The following is a 17,876-nucleotide window of genomic DNA, read 5'->3' as shown; positions in this document are numbered from 1 at the left end:
GGAAGGAAATTCGCTATAGATGCTTCTTGAAAAGCTTTTTACCTTTAAAAAGACTTGCCAAAAAAGAGACAGGGAGGGAGGGAAGAGGGAGAGGGAGAGAGACAGCGAGAAAGAGAGAGACAGAGACAGAGAGAGAGATTGATTTTTTTTCTTCCTCTGCATGTTGGAGCATGAGAATGTGATACTCAGATTGCTGTAGGCATCTGGAAATCACGAGGGAGCATCCATGATATACTGATGATGGCTGAGCAAGAAGATGGTAAGACTCCGAGACCTTGATGGGTCATTGAACTGCTTAACTGGTCACCTTTAGAGCTTCCTTACTTCACAATGTCTTATTACATCTCGTTTTTGTTTAATCTTTTTTGATGAGGGTTTTATGTTACTGGTATGCAAAAACACCTTAACTGATTGAGGCTGAATTAAGTAGTGTAAAAAACTGAAGAATGCCCTGGAAACCATGTGTCAGCTTTAATCATTTTAGTGAATTACCAGATTTCTCAAGCAGACATAATCTTAATGATTTGATCTTAAATGAATCACACTTTGTCTATTAGAGTATGATATTTATGTTTTTGACAAATTTGTTCAGAATGTGCAGGGTCACCTTTTTTGTTTATTATTACCATCCCCAAGTTAGACTAATTTTTTGTTGTTATTCTTTTCCAGATCACATGCTTTGCTATAGCTATTTGTTCACTGCTATTAGTATAGGACTTTTCTAGTCTAGCATATTTGAGGGATTTTTCTTTAGCTTTATAGCTAGCTCTTCCATAATTCTACTTCATTCCCTATGTCTGAATTATGCCAGAAGTTTGTTGAGGCAATTTTAATTAGCATTTATTGTTTTTTTAATATGAGCTAACATTTATTAAGCACTTACTATTAGGTATGCACTGTGCTAAGAAGCGCTTTACCTTTTTTAAACTATCTTTTTTTAAAGAAGAAATCTGGGAAATGTGTGTAGAGTACATACATATAATTTCAATAAGATGTAACATTTAGAAACCAAATGGATGTTTTGCCTAATGGTTTGGGAATGATACATATTTTCATGCTTAGAAAAATCCTATTCTATTTAATACCTCACATTTTATTTGAATATTGCACTGGATTTGATCTTTGCTTTGAAGATTTACAATGACTATTTTTTTGATGTATATATATTTTAATTAATTTATTTCTTTTTATTTTTTTGACTGCATTGGGTCTTCATTGCTGTGCATGGGCTTTCTCTAGTTGTGGCGAACGGGGGCTACTCTTCGTTGCGGTGCACGGACTTCTCATTGCAGTGGCTTCTCTTGCTGCGGAGCATGGCCTCTAGGCGCGTGGGCTTCAGCAGTTGTGGCTCGTGGGCTCTAGAGCACGGGCTCAGTAACTGTGGCGCATGGGCTTAGCTGCTCCGCAGCATGTGGGATCTTCCCGGACCAGGGCTCGAACCTGTGTCCCCTGCATTGGCCGGCGGATTCTTAACCACTGCGCCACCAGGGAAGTCCCTTACAATGACTATTCATTCAAGAATTATTTGAGTGCCTACCATGTGCTGGCTACAAAAATAAGACATGCTTTCTTGCCCTAACACAATTAAAAATTGAGCAGAAGAACAGGCAAGTAAAAAGACGTAGATTTCAAGTTTCTACGATGTCCACTCAAAATGTCTGTTATGGGGACCCTTAAGAGGATTACCTACTCTGGACATAGAAGGAATCCTGGAGATGGTTACCCCTGACCAAATTTTTTAACAGCTTTATTGAGATATCATTCATTACTATACTATTTACCCATTGAAAGTGTACAATTTAATGGTTTTATTTATATTCACAGAGTTGTACATCCATCACCAAAGTCAATTTTAGGACATTTAATTAGCCAAGATGCTAACTTATGCCCATTAGTTATCACCCTCCAATGCCCACCCCTCAGCCCTAGGCAACCTCTAGTCTACATTCTGTCTCTATGTATTTGCCTATTTTGGACATTTCATATAAGTGGAATCATACAGTACGTGGCCCTATGTGACTAGCTTCTTTCACATAGCAGAATGTTTTAAAGTATCCGCCATATGGTTGCATGTATCAGTACTTCACTCCTTTCTATTGCCAAATAATATTTCTTTACATGGATCTACTGCCTTTTATTTACCCATTCATCAATTGATGGACATTTGAGTTACTTCCACTTTTTGTCTATTATGAATAATGCTGCTATGAACATTCATGTACTAGTTTTTGTGTGGACATGTTTTCATTTCTCTTGAGTATATATCTAGGAGTGGAATTGCTGGATTATATGGTAACTTTCCATCTAGCCTTTTGAGGTACTGTCTGACTATTTTCCAAGGCAGCTACCCATTTTTAAAAATTAATTTATTTTATTTTTATTTATTTTTGGCTGTGTTGGGTCTTTGTTGCCGTGCACGGGCCTTCTCTAGTTGTGGCCAGCGGGGGCCACTCTTCATTGCAGTGCCCAGACTTCACTGCAGTGGCTTCTCTTGTTGAGGAGCACGGGCTCTAGGTGTACGGGCTTCAGTAGTTGTGGCTTGCAGGCTCTAGAGTGCAAGCTCAGCAGCTGTGGTGCACGGGCTCAGCTGCTCCGCAGCATGTGGGATCTTCTCGGACCAGGGCTCGAACCCATGTCCCTTGCATTGGCAGGCAGATTCTTAACCACTGCGCCACCAGGGAAGCCCAGCTGCCCATTTAAAATTCTCACCAGCAGTGTATGAGGGTTCCAACCTCTCAATATCTTCACCAACAGTTATAATTATTTATCTTTTTGGTTATAGACATCCTAGTGGGTGTCTGACTGAATTCTTAATGGTTTATAGGACTTAGCAAGGTTAAGAGGGAAGAAAATGCATCTAGAAGGCGGAACAGCATGAAGTGCCCAGGCAGGTATTGATATTTATGTTTGGTTGGAGCACTAGATATATGAGAGGGAATGTGGGAGATGAGGAATAAGAGTCAGAAAGTAGAGAAAACTCTGCTAAGGAGTTTGAAATTTATTTTGAAGGCTATAAAAGCCAGTGAAAGATTTTAACCAAGAGAGTAGCATGATCCACTCTGCATTTTTAGACTTAATCTGGGAGCAATATAGTGATTGATAAATACAGACCAAAATGGAAAATAGAGACATCAACCAAAAGGGTAAGAGCGAGAAATAATGGGAAAGTGGAATATGGCAAAGGCGATAGAGATGTAACAAAGAGGGACATAATCAAGACATAATGTGGAGATAGAATTTCTAGGGCTTGGTATCTGTTTTAATGGGAAGGATGAGAAAGGGGGATTCAAAATAATTCCTTGCTTTCTGTTTTTGACAACTGTGTGAATTTATTATGCAATATGTAATATTAAAAATAAGAAAGAGTGGTTAAGACACATAAAAGAAAACTATGGAATTCACCAAGATATGAAATATATAAGATGGACAAATTTGAGACTGAAGATTATGAACTCAGTTGTAGGTATCAGGAAATTACCTCAACCATATATGAAAAACCCACAGCTAACATCATACTCAGTGGTGAAGATTGAAAGCCTTTCCTCTAAGACTAGGATCAAGACAGGGATGTCCACTTTTACCACTTCTATTCAATATATTATTGCAAGTTCTAGCCAGAGCAATTAGGCAAGAAAAAGAAAAGCATCCAAGTTGGAAAGAAACAAGTAAAACTATTTCTATTTATAAAAGACATGATCTTACATATAGAAAACCCTAAAGATTTTGCCAAAAATATAAATTAGAACTAATAAACAAGCTCAGCAACATTGCAGGATATAAAACCAACAAACACACAAAAATTAGTTGCATTTCTAAACATAACAATGAATAATCCAAAAAGGAAATTAAGAAAACAATTCCATTTACAATAGCATCAGGAAGAATAAAATATTCGAGGAATAGTCGAGGAATAACCTCGACTAAGGAGGCAAAAAACTTGTACACTAAAAACTAGAAGACATTGCTAAAATAAATTAAAGAAGACATAAATGGAAAGACGTCTATGTGCATGGATTGGAAAACTTAATATTGTTAAGATATCAATACTAGCTAAAGTGATCTACAGATTCAAAGCAATTCTTATCAAAATTCCAATAATGTTTTTTGCAGAGATAGAAAATTCCACCCTAAAATTCGCATGGAATCTCAAAGGGGCCTGAATTAGCCAAAACCGTCTTGAAAAAGAGGAAAAAATTTGGAAGATTCACACTTCCTGATTTCAGAACTTATTACAAAAGTACAATAATCAAAAAATATATACAATAATCAAAAAAGTGTGGTACTGGCATAAAGGCAGACATAGACCAAGGAATAGAATAGAGAGCCCAGAAATAACCTCTTGCATATATAGTCAAATGATTATTGACAAAGGCACCAAGACCATTCAATGCGGAAAGGACAGTCTTTTCCCATGGTGCTGGGAAAACTGGATATCCACATGCAAAAGAATGAAATTAGACCCTTACCTTATATAATATACAAAAATTAACTCAAAAAGGATCAAACACCTAATCATAAGAGCTAAAAGAAGAAAACATAGAGACAAAGCTTCACAACATTGATTTTAGCAATGATTATTGGATATGACACCAAAAGTTTAGGCAATAAAAGAAAAAATAGATAAATTGGACTTCATCAAAACTGAAAACTTTTGTGCATCAAAGGACACTATCAAGAGAGTGAAAGGACAACCTACAGAATGAGAGAAAATATTTGCAAATCATAGAGTATCTGATTAGGGATTAGTATCCAGAATATATAAAGATATATAAAGAACATGTACAACTCAACAACAAAAAAGCAAACAGCGCAATTCAAAAAGGAGCAAAGGACTTGAATATACATTTCTCCAAAGACAACATACAAATAACTGATAAGCACATGAAAAGATGCTCAAGATCACTAGCCATTAGGAAAATACAAATCAAAACCACAGCGGGATACCATTTTACACCCACTAAGATGGCTATTATAAAATGAAAACAAACAAACAAAACACCAGAAAATAAGTGTTGGTAAAGATGTGGAGAAATTGGAACCCTTGTGCATTACTGGTAGGAATGTAAAAAAGTGCAGCCACTATGGAAAACTGGCATTTCCAAACTGTTAAACAGAATTACCATATGATCCGGCAATTCCACTTCTGGGTGTATACCCAAAAGAATTGAAAGCAGGGATTCAAACAAATATTTGTGCACCAATGTTCAGAGCAGCATTATTCACACTAGCCAAAAGGTGAAAACAACCCAAGTGTCTATTAACAAATGAATAGAGAAGCAAAATGTGGTATTATACATACAATGGAGTATGACTTAGTCTTAAAAAGGATACATGCTGTAACATGGATGAACCTTGAAAAGATGCTGAGCGAAATAAGCTAGAGACAAAAAGAAAAATATTGTATTATTCCACTCATATGAGGTACTTATAATAGGCAAATTCATGGAGACAGAAAATAGAGGTTACCATGGACAAGAGAAGAGGGGAATGAGGAATTATTGCTTAATTGGTACAGAGAATCAGTTTGTGATGATGAAAAAGTTCTGGAAACGGATAGTGGTGATGGTTGCACAACATTATGAATGTATTTAATGCTACTGAATTGTATACTTAAAAACAGTTAAGAGTTTCCCTGGTGGCGCAGTGGTTGAGAGTCCACCTGCCGATGCAGGGGACACAGGTTCGTGCCCCAGTCCGGGAAGATCCCACATGCTGTGGAGCAGCTGGGCCCGTGAGCCACGGCCACTGAGCCTGCGCATCCGGAGCCTGTGCTCCGCAACGGGAGAGGCCACAGCGGTGAGAGTCCTGAGTAACGCAAAAAAAACCCGAAAACAAAACAAAACAAAGTTAAAACATTTTTTAAAATTTATTTTTAATTTATTTTTGGCTGCATTGAGTCTTCATTGCTGCAGGTGGGCTTTCTCTAGTTGCAGCGAGCTGGGGCTACCCTTCGTTACGGTGCGTGGGCCTCTCATTGCGGTGGCTTCTCTTGCTGTGGAGAACGGGCTCTAGGTGCTCACCTAGAGCTGTATTGGGCCACAGTTGTGGCACACAGCCTCAGCAGTTGTGGCTCATGGGCTTAGTTGCTCCGTGGCATGTGGGATCTTCCTGGGCCAGAGCTTGAACAAGAGTCCCCTGCATTGGCAGGTGAATTCTTAACCACTGCACCACCAGGGGAGTCCCAAAATGGTACATTTTATGTTATGTATATTTTATCACAATAAAAGATATGCTGAATCAGGCTCCTGGACTTTAGACTATACTACAAAGCTACAGTAATCAAGACAGTATGGTACAGGCACAAAAACAGAAATATAGTTCAATGGAACAGGAGAGAAAGCCCAGAGATAAACCCATGCACATATGGTCACCTTATCTTTGATAAAGGAGGCAAGAATATACAATGGAGTAAAGACAGCCTCTTCAATAAGTGGTGCTGGGAAAACTGGACAGCTACATGTAAAAGAATGAAATTAAAACACTCCCTAACACCATACACAAAAATAAACTCAAAATGGATTAAAGACCTAAACGTAAGGCCAGGCACTATAAAACTCTTAGAGGAAGACATACGCAGAACACTCTCTGACATACATCACAGCAAGATCCTTTTTGACCCACCTCCTAGAGAAATGGAAATTAAAAAAAAAAAGGGACCTAACGAAACTTAAAAGCTTTTGCACAGCAAAGGAAACCATAAACAACACGAAAAGACAACCCTAAGAATGGGAGAAAATATTTGCAAATGAAGCAACTGACAAAGGATTAATCTCCAAAATTTACAAGCAGCTCATGCAGCTCAATATCAAAAAAAAAAAACAACCCAATCCAAAAATGGGTAGAAGACCTAAATAGACATTTCTCCAATGAAGATATACAGATTGCCAACAAACACATGAAAGGATGCTCGACATCACTAATCATTAGAGCAATGCAAATCAAAACTACAATGAGGTATCACCTCACACCAGTCAGAATGGCCATCATCAAAAAATCTAGAAACAATAAATGCTGGAGAGGGTGTGGAGAAAAGGGAACCCTCTTGCACTGTTGGTGGGAATGTAAATTGATATAGCCACTATGGAGAACAGTATGGAGGTTCCTTAAAAAACTAAAAATAGAACTACCATATGACCCAGCAATCCCACTACTGGGCATATACCCTGAGAAAATCATAATTCAAAAAGAGTCACGTACCAAAATGTTCATTGCAGCTCTATTTACAATAGCCCAGTAATGGAAACAAGCTAAGTGTCCATCATCGGATGAATGGATAAAGAAGATGTGGCATATATATACAATGGAATATTACTCAGCCATAAAAAGAAACGAAATTGAGCTATTTGTAATGAGGTGGATAGACTTAGAGTCTGTCATACAGAGTGAAGTAAGTCAGAAAGATAGAGACAAATACCATATGCTAACACATATATATGGAATTTAAGAAAAAAAATGTCATGAAGAGCCTAGGGGTAAGACAGGAATAAAGACCCAGACCTACTAGAGAATGGACTTGAGGATATGGGGAGGGGGAAGGGTAAGCTGTGACAAAGCGAGAGAGAGGCATGGACATATATACCCTACCAAACGTAAGGTAGATAGCTAGTGGGAAGCAGCCGCATAGCACAGGGAGATCAGCTCGGTGCTTTGTGACCGCCTGGAGGGGTGGGATAGGGAGGGTGGGAGGGAGGGAGACGCAAGCGGGAAGAGATATGGGAACATATGTATATATATAACTGATTCATTTTGTTGTGAAGCTGAAACTAACATACCATTGTAAAGCAATTATACTCCAATAAAGATGTTAAAATGAAAAAAAAATGGCTTTGAAGAGCAGTGAAGAAAGTATGGTCTTTTTAATAACTAATATGGGGACAACTGGATAGCCATACAGAAAAAAAATAAAACTTTGTCAGTACCTAACATCATATATAACATAATTCCATATTTATACCCGTAACATAAAATAATGAAGGTTTGGAAGGTAATATATGGGAGATATCCCTCAAATATTATATTGTTATCTTAAACAGGAGAGCAAAAAAATTGGAAAATACTGATGTTTAGCCATGTTAAGACTATTGTCTCCCAGTGTTCACCAACCCTAAACTATTCACAACATTTTCTCAATCGCTGCCAGTTCCCCACAATGCAAGACCCATCTTAAAGCAGCTGAGTCATCCCAAATTCCTAAAAATACCCTACCCTAACATCACCCTTTTCAATCATTATCAAGACTGTGTCAAGTTGAGGTTCTTCCTTGCCAAAGGCTTAATAAATAACTCCCTTTTGTTTGATCAAGTTTTCTTAGGTGACTTTTGTGGGGGAGTAAAAAATGGACAGTCCTTATCTTTTTTAGATATAAACTGAACTATTTATAGATGAAATGATATAATTTCTGAGAAAAATTTAAAAATAGAGAAAGTAGATAGGGATAGATAAGATTGGTTATAACCATTGTTGAAGGTGGGTAATGGTACATGGGAGTTCTTTATACCATTCTGTCTACTTTTGTATGTTTTAAATCTTCTATAATAATAAACAGTTATTTTTCTTTTTCTAGTCCTTAAGAGGGGATATATTCATTAAGGTCACAGTAAATGTAAACTATCTGACCATGACTACCAGGCTCACATCTAGAAAGCATCTAGCCAAATGTATCCTAAGTCATGATGGATTCTGCAGTTCCGCCCCTGATGGAAGGCAGGGAAAAGCAGAGTGGCTGTAGATTTGAGAGAAATAATTCTTTTTAATGCCTTCCTACAACACCCGTAATGTAGACCTAAGAGTAGAAATAATTAACTTAAATTTGACATTTAAATTTTGGTTTAAAAAAAAGGAATAGAGAATATTTTTTTGTGCTTTATTTATTCAGAGAGTAAGATTGTGCTACAGTCAGCTAAATTCTTAGTTGTTCTTAGAATGTGCTCCTTCCTACACTCTACACTGGAAAAATGAACCTTATTCTTTCTTAGCATCATGGACTCTGAAATTGGCAGTTATTAGGATTCCACACACACACAGAGTGATGCTCAATGTGAGGCTCTGAATAGCTACTCATGTAAGTTGACTTTTCTGTGCATTTGTATGGAGGAGGAACCAGCTCAGGTTGATGTCCTGGGAACCAGTGAGGCTCTCGCTTAAACCCTGAGGGAAGAGAAAAGAGGAGTCTTAGTAACCAATCTCATTCTTATTTCTGAGGGAATAGACAGTGAATCATGTCAAAATTGAGAAAACAGAGAAATCATTCACTCATTCATTCATTTACTCACTCATTCAATTTACTTTTATTTGTGTTCCTTCTATGTTCCAAGCATTTAGTTAGGTCCTGAGAATATAAGAATTAAAAAGAATAGTCTAGGGCTTCCCTGGTGGCGCAGTGGTTGAGAGTCCACCTGCCGATGCAGGGGACACGGGTTCGTGCCCCGGTCCGGGAAGATCCCACATGCCGCGGAGCAGCTAGGCCTGTGAACCATGGCCGCTGAGCCTGTGCTCCGCAACGGGACAGGCCACAACAGTGAGAGGCCCGTGTATTGAAAAAAAAAAAAAAAAAAGATAGTCCACCTACTATGGGTTGAAAGTGGTATTTTTTTGTTGTAGCTTGTATCATATGTCGTTTCAAAATAGTGTCCAAACTGCAAAGAAAAAGTAGTAGATTAAAAATACAGAGTCTATAACCAATACTGGGAAATACAGGATACAATGACATGAATTCTAACAGGCTGTGTCATATTTTAGATTGACTATAAGTCTATATGTCATTAGCCTATATCCTACTAATGTTCACATCCTTTGTTGGTTTGTTTGTTTAGGAGATTTAAGGGAAAGATGCAGATAAACAACAAGTCTAGGTAGGCAGGGACCAGGGAAGAAGCTACCCTGAGTCAGAAGACATTATATATATATATATTTCTGTAGATTGATGAAGTCCAAAGAGAAGCAAGAGAAAAAGCATGCTACCCATCCTTTCATTACCTTACAATAATATAATGGTCAACTTGATAGTAAAGTGGGATAGGCATTCCAGCTGAGGACTGTTGCCCTTTCCCAACCACTCAATGAACAGAAGTCTGAGAGATCTCAGCATTGGAAGTTATCAGATTCCTGACTCTCAAATGGTCATTGGTATTTCCTTTTCTAACAGAAGGAAACAAAGAAGAGAAAGTTCGATTACCTGGGAAGGCAAGGGTTTGGGCTGCACGATATGCTTTAGGTCATATCTCTCCTGGTTCCAGTTGCCCATGAGGGTACGGTTTGAATAGGCATCTTCATTAGTGGTACATCTCCATCCATACTGGAAAAACTTGGACATATCATTCCAATCTGTCCACACTTCAGCATGGCCATCTGCATTAACGAGGCTGCCACGGTGTGGGTTTGTAAGGAATGAGCTGAGGAACTCTCTCTGGGAAAAGGCAGGAATAGAAAAGCTTGTTGCACAAACCAGAGAGGAGAAAAGGCCTCCCTTTCTCTTCCTTCGCCAAGCATAACATAACACCTTCTAAGAATCTAGGCTTTCCTCCCAGTTTAATTGTTGTGGTTCAGTTTCTTTCTCTCCAAGTTCATGAATCCTTTGACCTGCCCTCTCAATCAGCAGTAGTAGGTGACTATATAGATTAAATGTCCCCCCCGCCGTAAAAGACAGGAGAACTTCAGTACCCCCAATACTATATGGAGAACTAGAAAATGTTCTGGTAATTTTGAGATGTAGGAATTTAAGGACTAAGAGTATTGCTATCGTCAAAGGGAACAGGAAGAAATGAGAGTTGGATAACTAGATAATACAATAAATGATCAATAAATGACAGTTTCCTTCCCTCTGGGCCCAGATCAAATGTCACTTCTCAGGATGTGCCATTCCCTTTTCATGATGCCTTCCCTCAAGTTAACTTCTCTTTCACTTGTCTCACACAGAACTTCATGTTCACATCTTTATATATTTATAAATTTATACCATATGTTAGAGTTCTTCAAGGAAGCGTGGAATCTCCTACACTGATCCCTTGAGGACAGGATCTGTGTCTTTTTCATTACCGTATCCTCTCCTTCTGTTTACCCTCCTAATCAATAGTACTTGGCACATACCAGATGACCAATGTCTGAATTTCAATTTTTTGTAAGTAATCAGAAGCCTAACCATGTTTACTTTTGGTTAAAAGATGAGTCTGGTCCCTTGGTTTAGGAGCAAGACAATACCTCCCCTGAAGCTGAGTAATTTGAAGTTGAGGAGCTTGTGTTGTCTGAAGATTTTATAGTAGAGTGACAGAAAACCTTACTCTGCTGTTCCATGTTCTTTAAAGGAAGAGATGTTACCAAACCTGGCCCTCCCAGTTCTCCAAGCACAGAAAGAATATAGATCACCCAGATCACCAGATGGCCATGATTTGGGAGTCACCACCCACCCACTTTTCCACAGGTAGAGACAAAGCCAACACTGTAGGTTTAAAGGTAACTGCTCTCACACCATGTGCCTTTGTGAAGAAAGATGCACACACTGATGTCAACAAACAGCATGATGACTAAAGAGTACCTGGTCCTACAAAGCCCAACAGACCAAGTACTCAGACTGCAAACCAAGATGACACCGTCCCTGGGGCTGTAAGGACAGACATCACCACCCACTCAGTTGTCCAAGTCTGAAACCTGGGGCTTATCCTAGACTCTGATTTCTCTTTCAACTCCCTACATCCATTCTCAGTCACTAGGTCTTGTTGATTTTTGAATCAGTCCACTACCCTCCATCTCCACTGCCAAGTTCCAGTTCAGATCACTATCAGCCTTAGTTTCCATTACTGCAGTAGCCTTCTCTCTGACCTCCTTGCCATCCGCCTTTTTCTCCTCCTATCATTTCTCCATAAGAAAGCAGAATTTTTGAAAATGAAAATCTAATTGTGTCATCTTTCTATTTAAAATCTTTCACTGGCTGGCCACTGTTTTCAGAGCAAGGTTCAAGGTTGTTAAAATGTCTATATGACCTGGTCCCTGCTTAACTTTTCCGTCTCATCTGTTACCCACTCTCCCTCAAAGTACATTTCAGCCAAACTCAGCTGTTGTTTTTCCATCATGCTTGTGCATGTATTGTTCCTTCTGCCTCTTCACTCCTCTTGACTCAGGTAAGGTGTACTTTCCTCCCTTTAGCTTTCAACCCAGGTGCACTTCATCCAGGGAATCTTTCCACTTCACCCCCAAACTTGGTAAGGTTCCCCTCTGTGTGCTCCCACAGCACCCTGAATTACTCCATTCATAGCACTGCATCCCACTAAATCAGAATTGCCTCTTTTGCTGTGCATCCTCCACCAGACTACAAGCTTGGTGAAATCACAGGCCACATCTTGTTCCTCCATATATCTAACTGCTCTCACAGGCCTGGCACATAACAGACACTCAACATTTCTTGAATGAATAAAAGGTAGGAAATAGAAGCACCTGGAGAAATTCCGAACAGCAGTAACAATGGGTTGCAGTCATTTCGGATGAGATGAAGGCTGTTAGAAAATCCTCTGTGTCAGGATGCAGGACACAGCCCAACCTCTTCTTGGCCTCAGCCCGGCCCTGCTTCCTTCACTCAGAACTCGCCTCACCTTCGACCTGTCCCTCGGCACTAGTGACTGCTTGTGACCTCATACAGGTGTGATGAAGTCGCTCAGGGCTCAAAGGCATCTTTTTTTTTTTTTTTCCGGTACGCGAGCCTCTCACTGTTGTGGCCTCTCCCGTTGCGGAGCACAGGCTCCGGACGCGCAGGCTCAGCGTCCATGGCTCTCGGGCCCAGCCGCTCCGCGGCATGTGGGATCTTCCCGGACCGGGGCACGAACCCGTATCCCCTGCATCGGCAGGCGGACTCTCAACCACTGCGCCACCAGTGAAGCCCAAAGGCATCTATTTTAACACTTCCGATAGGGTGAGGGAGTGAGGGAACGGGGCGGTCGGGGTATCGCTTTTGCACTCAGGGATATTTTCCTCCTCGGATGTTGCTGCACCAGACTGTCAAGACAACCGGGCGCTCTAGAGCGTCATCAACCAGCGACGGGTAAAGAGGTGGGGCCGCAAGAAACCGGCGAAGGAAGTGACGTAAAAAGGAGCGCCTCCGAGAACGCGAGCTGTGAGCACGTTGAGGCCATGGCCCCTCGGCGCCTCCTGTTGGTTGGGGAGGGGAATTTCTCCTTCGCCGCCGCTCTGAGCGAGACCCTGGATCCGAGCACCAGTATAACTGCCACCTGTCTCCAGCGCCCGGCCGACTTGGCCCGGGATCCGCTGGCCCGGGAGAATCTGCAGCGCCTGCGCGAGCGAGGTAGCGAGACCCACCCCTCCGTGAAGCCCCGCCCAGCTGTGGCACCGCCCAAAGTGGAAAGGGTGGGCACGTGGGGAATTCAAGGAATCTGGGGGTTGCTCTTGGTCTTTACGTGGACATTTACAGAGAGCCTGCTGTGTGCCTAGACCTGGGTTGTTTTGCATGGTTCAGGTTACGGAGGGGTTTTCTCTCGTTCCAGGTCTTAAGACATCTTTCTGTCTATATTTCGTTCCAGGTACCGAGGTACGCTTTGGTGTGGACTGCACCCAGCTGGTAGATGCCTTTGAACTGCAAGACAGAGAGTTTGATCGAATTTATTTTAACTTTCCGCACTGTGGACGCAAAGCTGGAGTAGCTAAGAACAGGGAACTGCTTGCCAAGTTTTTCCAGAGGTGAGCACTCAGAAGTGAAATGTTTAAGAGGTACATTACATAGTTACTGCGCTCAAACATGGTAGTCTGGGAAATATGGCGTACAAGAGAATATAATGCTCCAAAGGAACCCACAATCTAGTTGGAAAGGCAGACATTTAACCTTAATGCTAAATAAAAGTACTCATAATGTACTGTTCGTTCGGCAAAGGGAGGATCATCTATTTTTGATAATGGGAAATGATGGTAGTATAGTCTAATTGAGGAGCCAGACTGCCTGCATTCAAATCCCCGCCCACCACTTAATAGTTTTGTGATTTTGGGGATTAAGTTTACTTGATCCTTACTTGCTTTTGCTTCCTCATCCATAAACTGAAGATATTAACAGTAACTACCTCATAAAATTATTGTGAACGCAAAACAGTGCTTTATACTATTATACAATAACACATGATACTAATGGAGGTCTCTTTGGCTCATAGTTGTCATGAAACTTTTCACAGAGGCAGTATTTTAAGTTAACAGGCAGGAGGGGAGTGAAAAGAACAACTTTCTAAGTGGGGAAGAACAGCCTGATCGCTGAATCACATATAGGAACTTTGCAGACATTGACTTTTCAATGAGATATAGATGTACAATACAAAAACAACGTTGGATAACTCTGTTGTCAGCCACTAGTATCAGTTATGAGTTGAACATTGAATTTAAATTCTTGTTTACTTCCAGCTACTTTTTTTTGCATGTTTGAAGTCTAATAGACCTTTGCAAATAGATATGATTTGATTTTAACTATTTAACAACCAAACCATATATATACAGCTAACTCCTATGGTAACTTGTACTTGTTTCTGATAAACGGCTGGTGTTTCCCTACCCCCGTTAGCTGTGCAGATGTTCTTGCAGAGGAAGGAGAAGTCCATGTGGCATTGTGTAGAGGACAAGGTGGGACTCCTGCTGATAAGCCCATGAGAGAATGGCACAACAGTTGGCAAGTGGTTGCTATGGCAGCTCTAGGGGGATTCATTTTAAGTGATGTGCATCCCTTCAGCTGTGAGGCTGTGCCAGGGTACAAGTGCACTGGATATAGGTAAGTAATAACAGAGTTCTAAGCCTTTTCCATCTCTCTCACTAATGATAAAAAAAATCTCAGAGACATACTTTTTCCTTGTCTATTTCTTGATTCAGTCTCTAGAAATACTTGCTTTCTTTAATAATGACAGTCTTAATAATTGCTGTCTATTTTGCCAGGAGTCAAGATAAGTCCTTTCATGTAGAAGGTGCTTTGAACCATATCTTTACCCGGAGCTTACCCTATGAAGGTTTGCAACCAAGAATTTCCAGGATCAAACTGGGTGACCAGTGGTTTTCTTTTCTAGAACCAGAAGTACTTGTAGGAAAGCTGAACAGGTAACCTGATTTTACCAGAAATCACTTCTATCTCTAGTTGTATCCTGATTGGCTTGATAATCAGGCAACCATACATTGAATGGATGCCACATTAATTGTTAATGATGTCATGCTGTGAATACTTGTCAGTCTGGCCTGCACAAGTCTCTTTAGAATTAAAAATTGTCATATTTTCTGCAAATATCATATGATATCACTTATATGTGGAATCTAAAAAAAGGGGTGCAAATGAACTTATCTACAAAACAGAAATAGAGTTACAGATGTAGAAAACAAACTTATGGTTACCAGGGGATAAGGTGGGGTGATAAATTGGGAGATTGGGATTGACATATCCACACTACTATATATAAAATAGATAACTAATAAGGACCTACTGTATAGCACAGGGAACTCTACTCAACACTCTGTAATGGCCTATACGGGAAAAGAATCTAAAAAAGAGTGGATATACGTATATGTATAACTGATTCACTTTGCTGTACACCTGAAACTAATACAACATTTTAAATCAACTGTACTCTAATAAATTTTTTTTTTAAATTGTCGTATTTTCTGGTTTATTGTAGGCTGTCAGAGTTCTGAAACACATATCTCTCTTTATGGTAGATGATTTCTTTGTTTCCTTTCCAGATCAACTTAAGAATAATTCTTTTCTATACAGCTATTTGTGCTTTTAATTCTAGCTACGTTATAATTATTAATAATTTTAAGTTAAAGAAGTTTATTTTTGTGTGTGTTTAAACAGGGGTTTCCTAGAAGCACCTTCATATCATCCTATCAAAACCATAAATGAGAAACTCATTGCTGAATTGGGGAAAGCTTTCCCTCTAAAAAGGCTGAAGTGTTCTTCCCCTTTGCTGCCACAGGGAGACACCAGTGTTCTCACTTCCTGCCACTGTGACATCCTATCATCTGCCTTTTGGATTAGTCTCCATGAAGATAACTCAAATTTTGAGTCCCTCACTGGTGGGACAACAGAAGACATGGAGGATTTTCTAGTGTCATTTTCAGAACTCAGCCTTCCCAAGAACCCTAGAAGAGACAGTAAGGAAGAAGCTCAGGAAGGAACGTATAGCCAGGCCAAGGTCTGCCTTAGACCTTCTCTTCTAGTTCATGTTCAGGCTCTAATCCAAGCACCAGACTTCCTCCCAGGTTCTCTGTACATCCTCAGTGGACCTGTCTTTCAGAAGTGCCGCATCTCACCTTTCACAATGCCAGCATTTCATGAGACTTTGTTTATCCTTGGATTTAATAAAAATCTGAAGGATGGCTGTCTTCAGTCACTACTGGATCATCTGAAGGGCATTCTAGATAGCCTTCTGACCCAGACATTGCTCAAGGGCTCTAAGCTGGGCAGTTCAGTGGAATTTGTCTTTCAGCCACCTGGGGAAGATTATATGATTACTGTGAAGTCTCAAAATTTTGGCCCAGATTGTGTGAAGGATTTGATTATTGGGTCTGTTACCACATCTGCTACAAGCATCATACACAAAGACCAGTGTTTTGTGTGTGTGTCTATGAACTTGGACCTATTAGCCATGCTTGTCTGGGGTATCTCTGATTGGAGAATGTTGTGGACCTTTGATAATCGTTTCCTGAAGAATTTTGCCCCTGGGAAAATAGAACCCTTTAAAAGCTATTCCCTATATCCTCCATACTATGTGCATGATATTAGTTTTTGGTTAGATACAAAGAAAAGATTTGATGAAGTAGAGTTTCACACTGTGGCCCGAGCAGTGTCACAGGACACTGTCATATCCATACAATTCCTTAGTCGTTTTCAGCATCCAAAGACGGAACAGGTCAGCCTCTGCTATAGATTGACCTACCAGACCTGTGACAAGGCCCTTACCCAGCAGCAGGTAGCATCAATGCAGTCCCAGCTAAGGAAGGAGATTCAACAACGACTACATGTGATACCTAGGTAGTTTAGTAAATTCATCTCTACATAGTGATCCTCACAGGTGTGGATGAAAAAGACCAATTTGTAACCTGTAGTTCTTTCCAGACTTTTTTTTTTTTAAATCTTTTACTTTGTGACTATAGCTACTGATGGTTGACTTTAAACATATCTGTGACTCGATCACTTAAAGTTTACAGACTATAATGTGAGTGGTGACCTTTGGAGTTGTGCAATATTTTGTTCGTGAGTAATGACTAGGAAAACAAACAAAACAGCATCTTATACACTAGATGCTGTAATGCTGAAGCAGTAGAATTTGAGTGTCTCGTCAAATATATTTATAAATATATTTTCCGAATTGTCAATTCCTCTTTCCTTAACTCTATCATATCATCTCTCTAAATCATTGAGAATAGTTTTTAGAGTCAGACAGACCGGCATTTATTACCTTGGGTAAAAGTTGCAAGTGTCCCGTATTATTGGTATCGTCATCATGTTTATTCTGTGGTTGACTGCTGTTAAAGTCATGGAACTAAGTAAGTGTCTCACTTAGAGCTCACACCTAGGTCTGTCTGACTCAAAAGCCCCTGTTCTTTCTGCCACTTTGTTACTTTACTTTTCCTTCCATAGTTTTTTCAACAGTAATCTCTGAACTGTGATTAACTTTACACTTTTCCCCCCTAGGTTTTAGGACTTCTGTTGTAAGCATCTCTAAGGGACTTTGGGAGATTGGCTCAGCCCAGGACTCTGCAGAATGGGGTGCTATAATGTGCATTAATGTATGTTCCTGTTAATTAATAGTTAGGCTCCACCAATTGGAGCTATATTGTAAACTCTGTGAAGGAAATAACTGTCTTATTAATTCCTTTAAAAAAATTTTTTAATTGAAGTATAGTTGATTTAA

The 17,876-nt window shown here is 39.9% G+C and overlaps 2 protein-coding genes across 4 annotated transcripts; one reads left to right on the top strand and one right to left on the bottom strand.

Moving 5' to 3' along the window:
• Positions 1–7,837: 7,837 nt before the first annotated feature.
• On the bottom strand, positions 7,838–13,283 carry CFAP68 (cilia and flagella associated protein 68). Of its 3 annotated transcripts, XM_067750993.1 has the most exons (4): positions 12,427–13,273; positions 10,175–10,405; positions 9,569–9,635; positions 7,838–9,147 (listed from the first exon to the last, which is right to left on the bottom strand). In XM_067750993.1, exons 1-4 carry the CDS (start codon positions 12,466–12,468, stop codon positions 8,978–8,980), a joined length of 510 nt encoding a protein of 169 aa, XP_067607094.1. In that variant the 5' UTR covers positions 12,469–13,273; the 3' UTR covers positions 7,838–8,977. The 3 variants fall into 3 exon arrangements, with proteins under 3 accessions (XP_067607094.1, XP_067607095.1, XP_067607093.1); XM_067750994.1 differs by lacking the exon at positions 9,569–9,635 and having other exon boundaries at positions 12,427–13,278; XM_067750992.1 differs by having other exon boundaries at positions 9,012–9,635; positions 12,427–13,283.
• Positions 13,045–17,876, top strand: FDXACB1 (ferredoxin-fold anticodon binding domain containing 1). The gene is made up of 5 exons (XM_067750987.1): positions 13,045–13,288; positions 13,524–13,680; positions 14,543–14,746; positions 14,908–15,066; positions 15,815–17,876. Exons 1-5 carry the CDS (start codon positions 13,117–13,119, stop codon positions 16,995–16,997), a joined length of 1,875 nt encoding a protein of 624 aa, XP_067607088.1. The 5' UTR covers positions 13,045–13,116; the 3' UTR covers positions 16,998–17,876.

Source organism: Pseudorca crassidens, chromosome 9 (assembly GCF_039906515.1).
Source record: "Pseudorca crassidens isolate mPseCra1 chromosome 9, mPseCra1.hap1, whole genome shotgun sequence".
Lineage (NCBI taxonomy): Eukaryota > Metazoa > Chordata > Mammalia > Artiodactyla > Delphinidae > Pseudorca > Pseudorca crassidens.
Note: the sequence above shows the minus strand (reverse complement) of the source record. Positions and strands in the feature narration are given on the sequence as shown.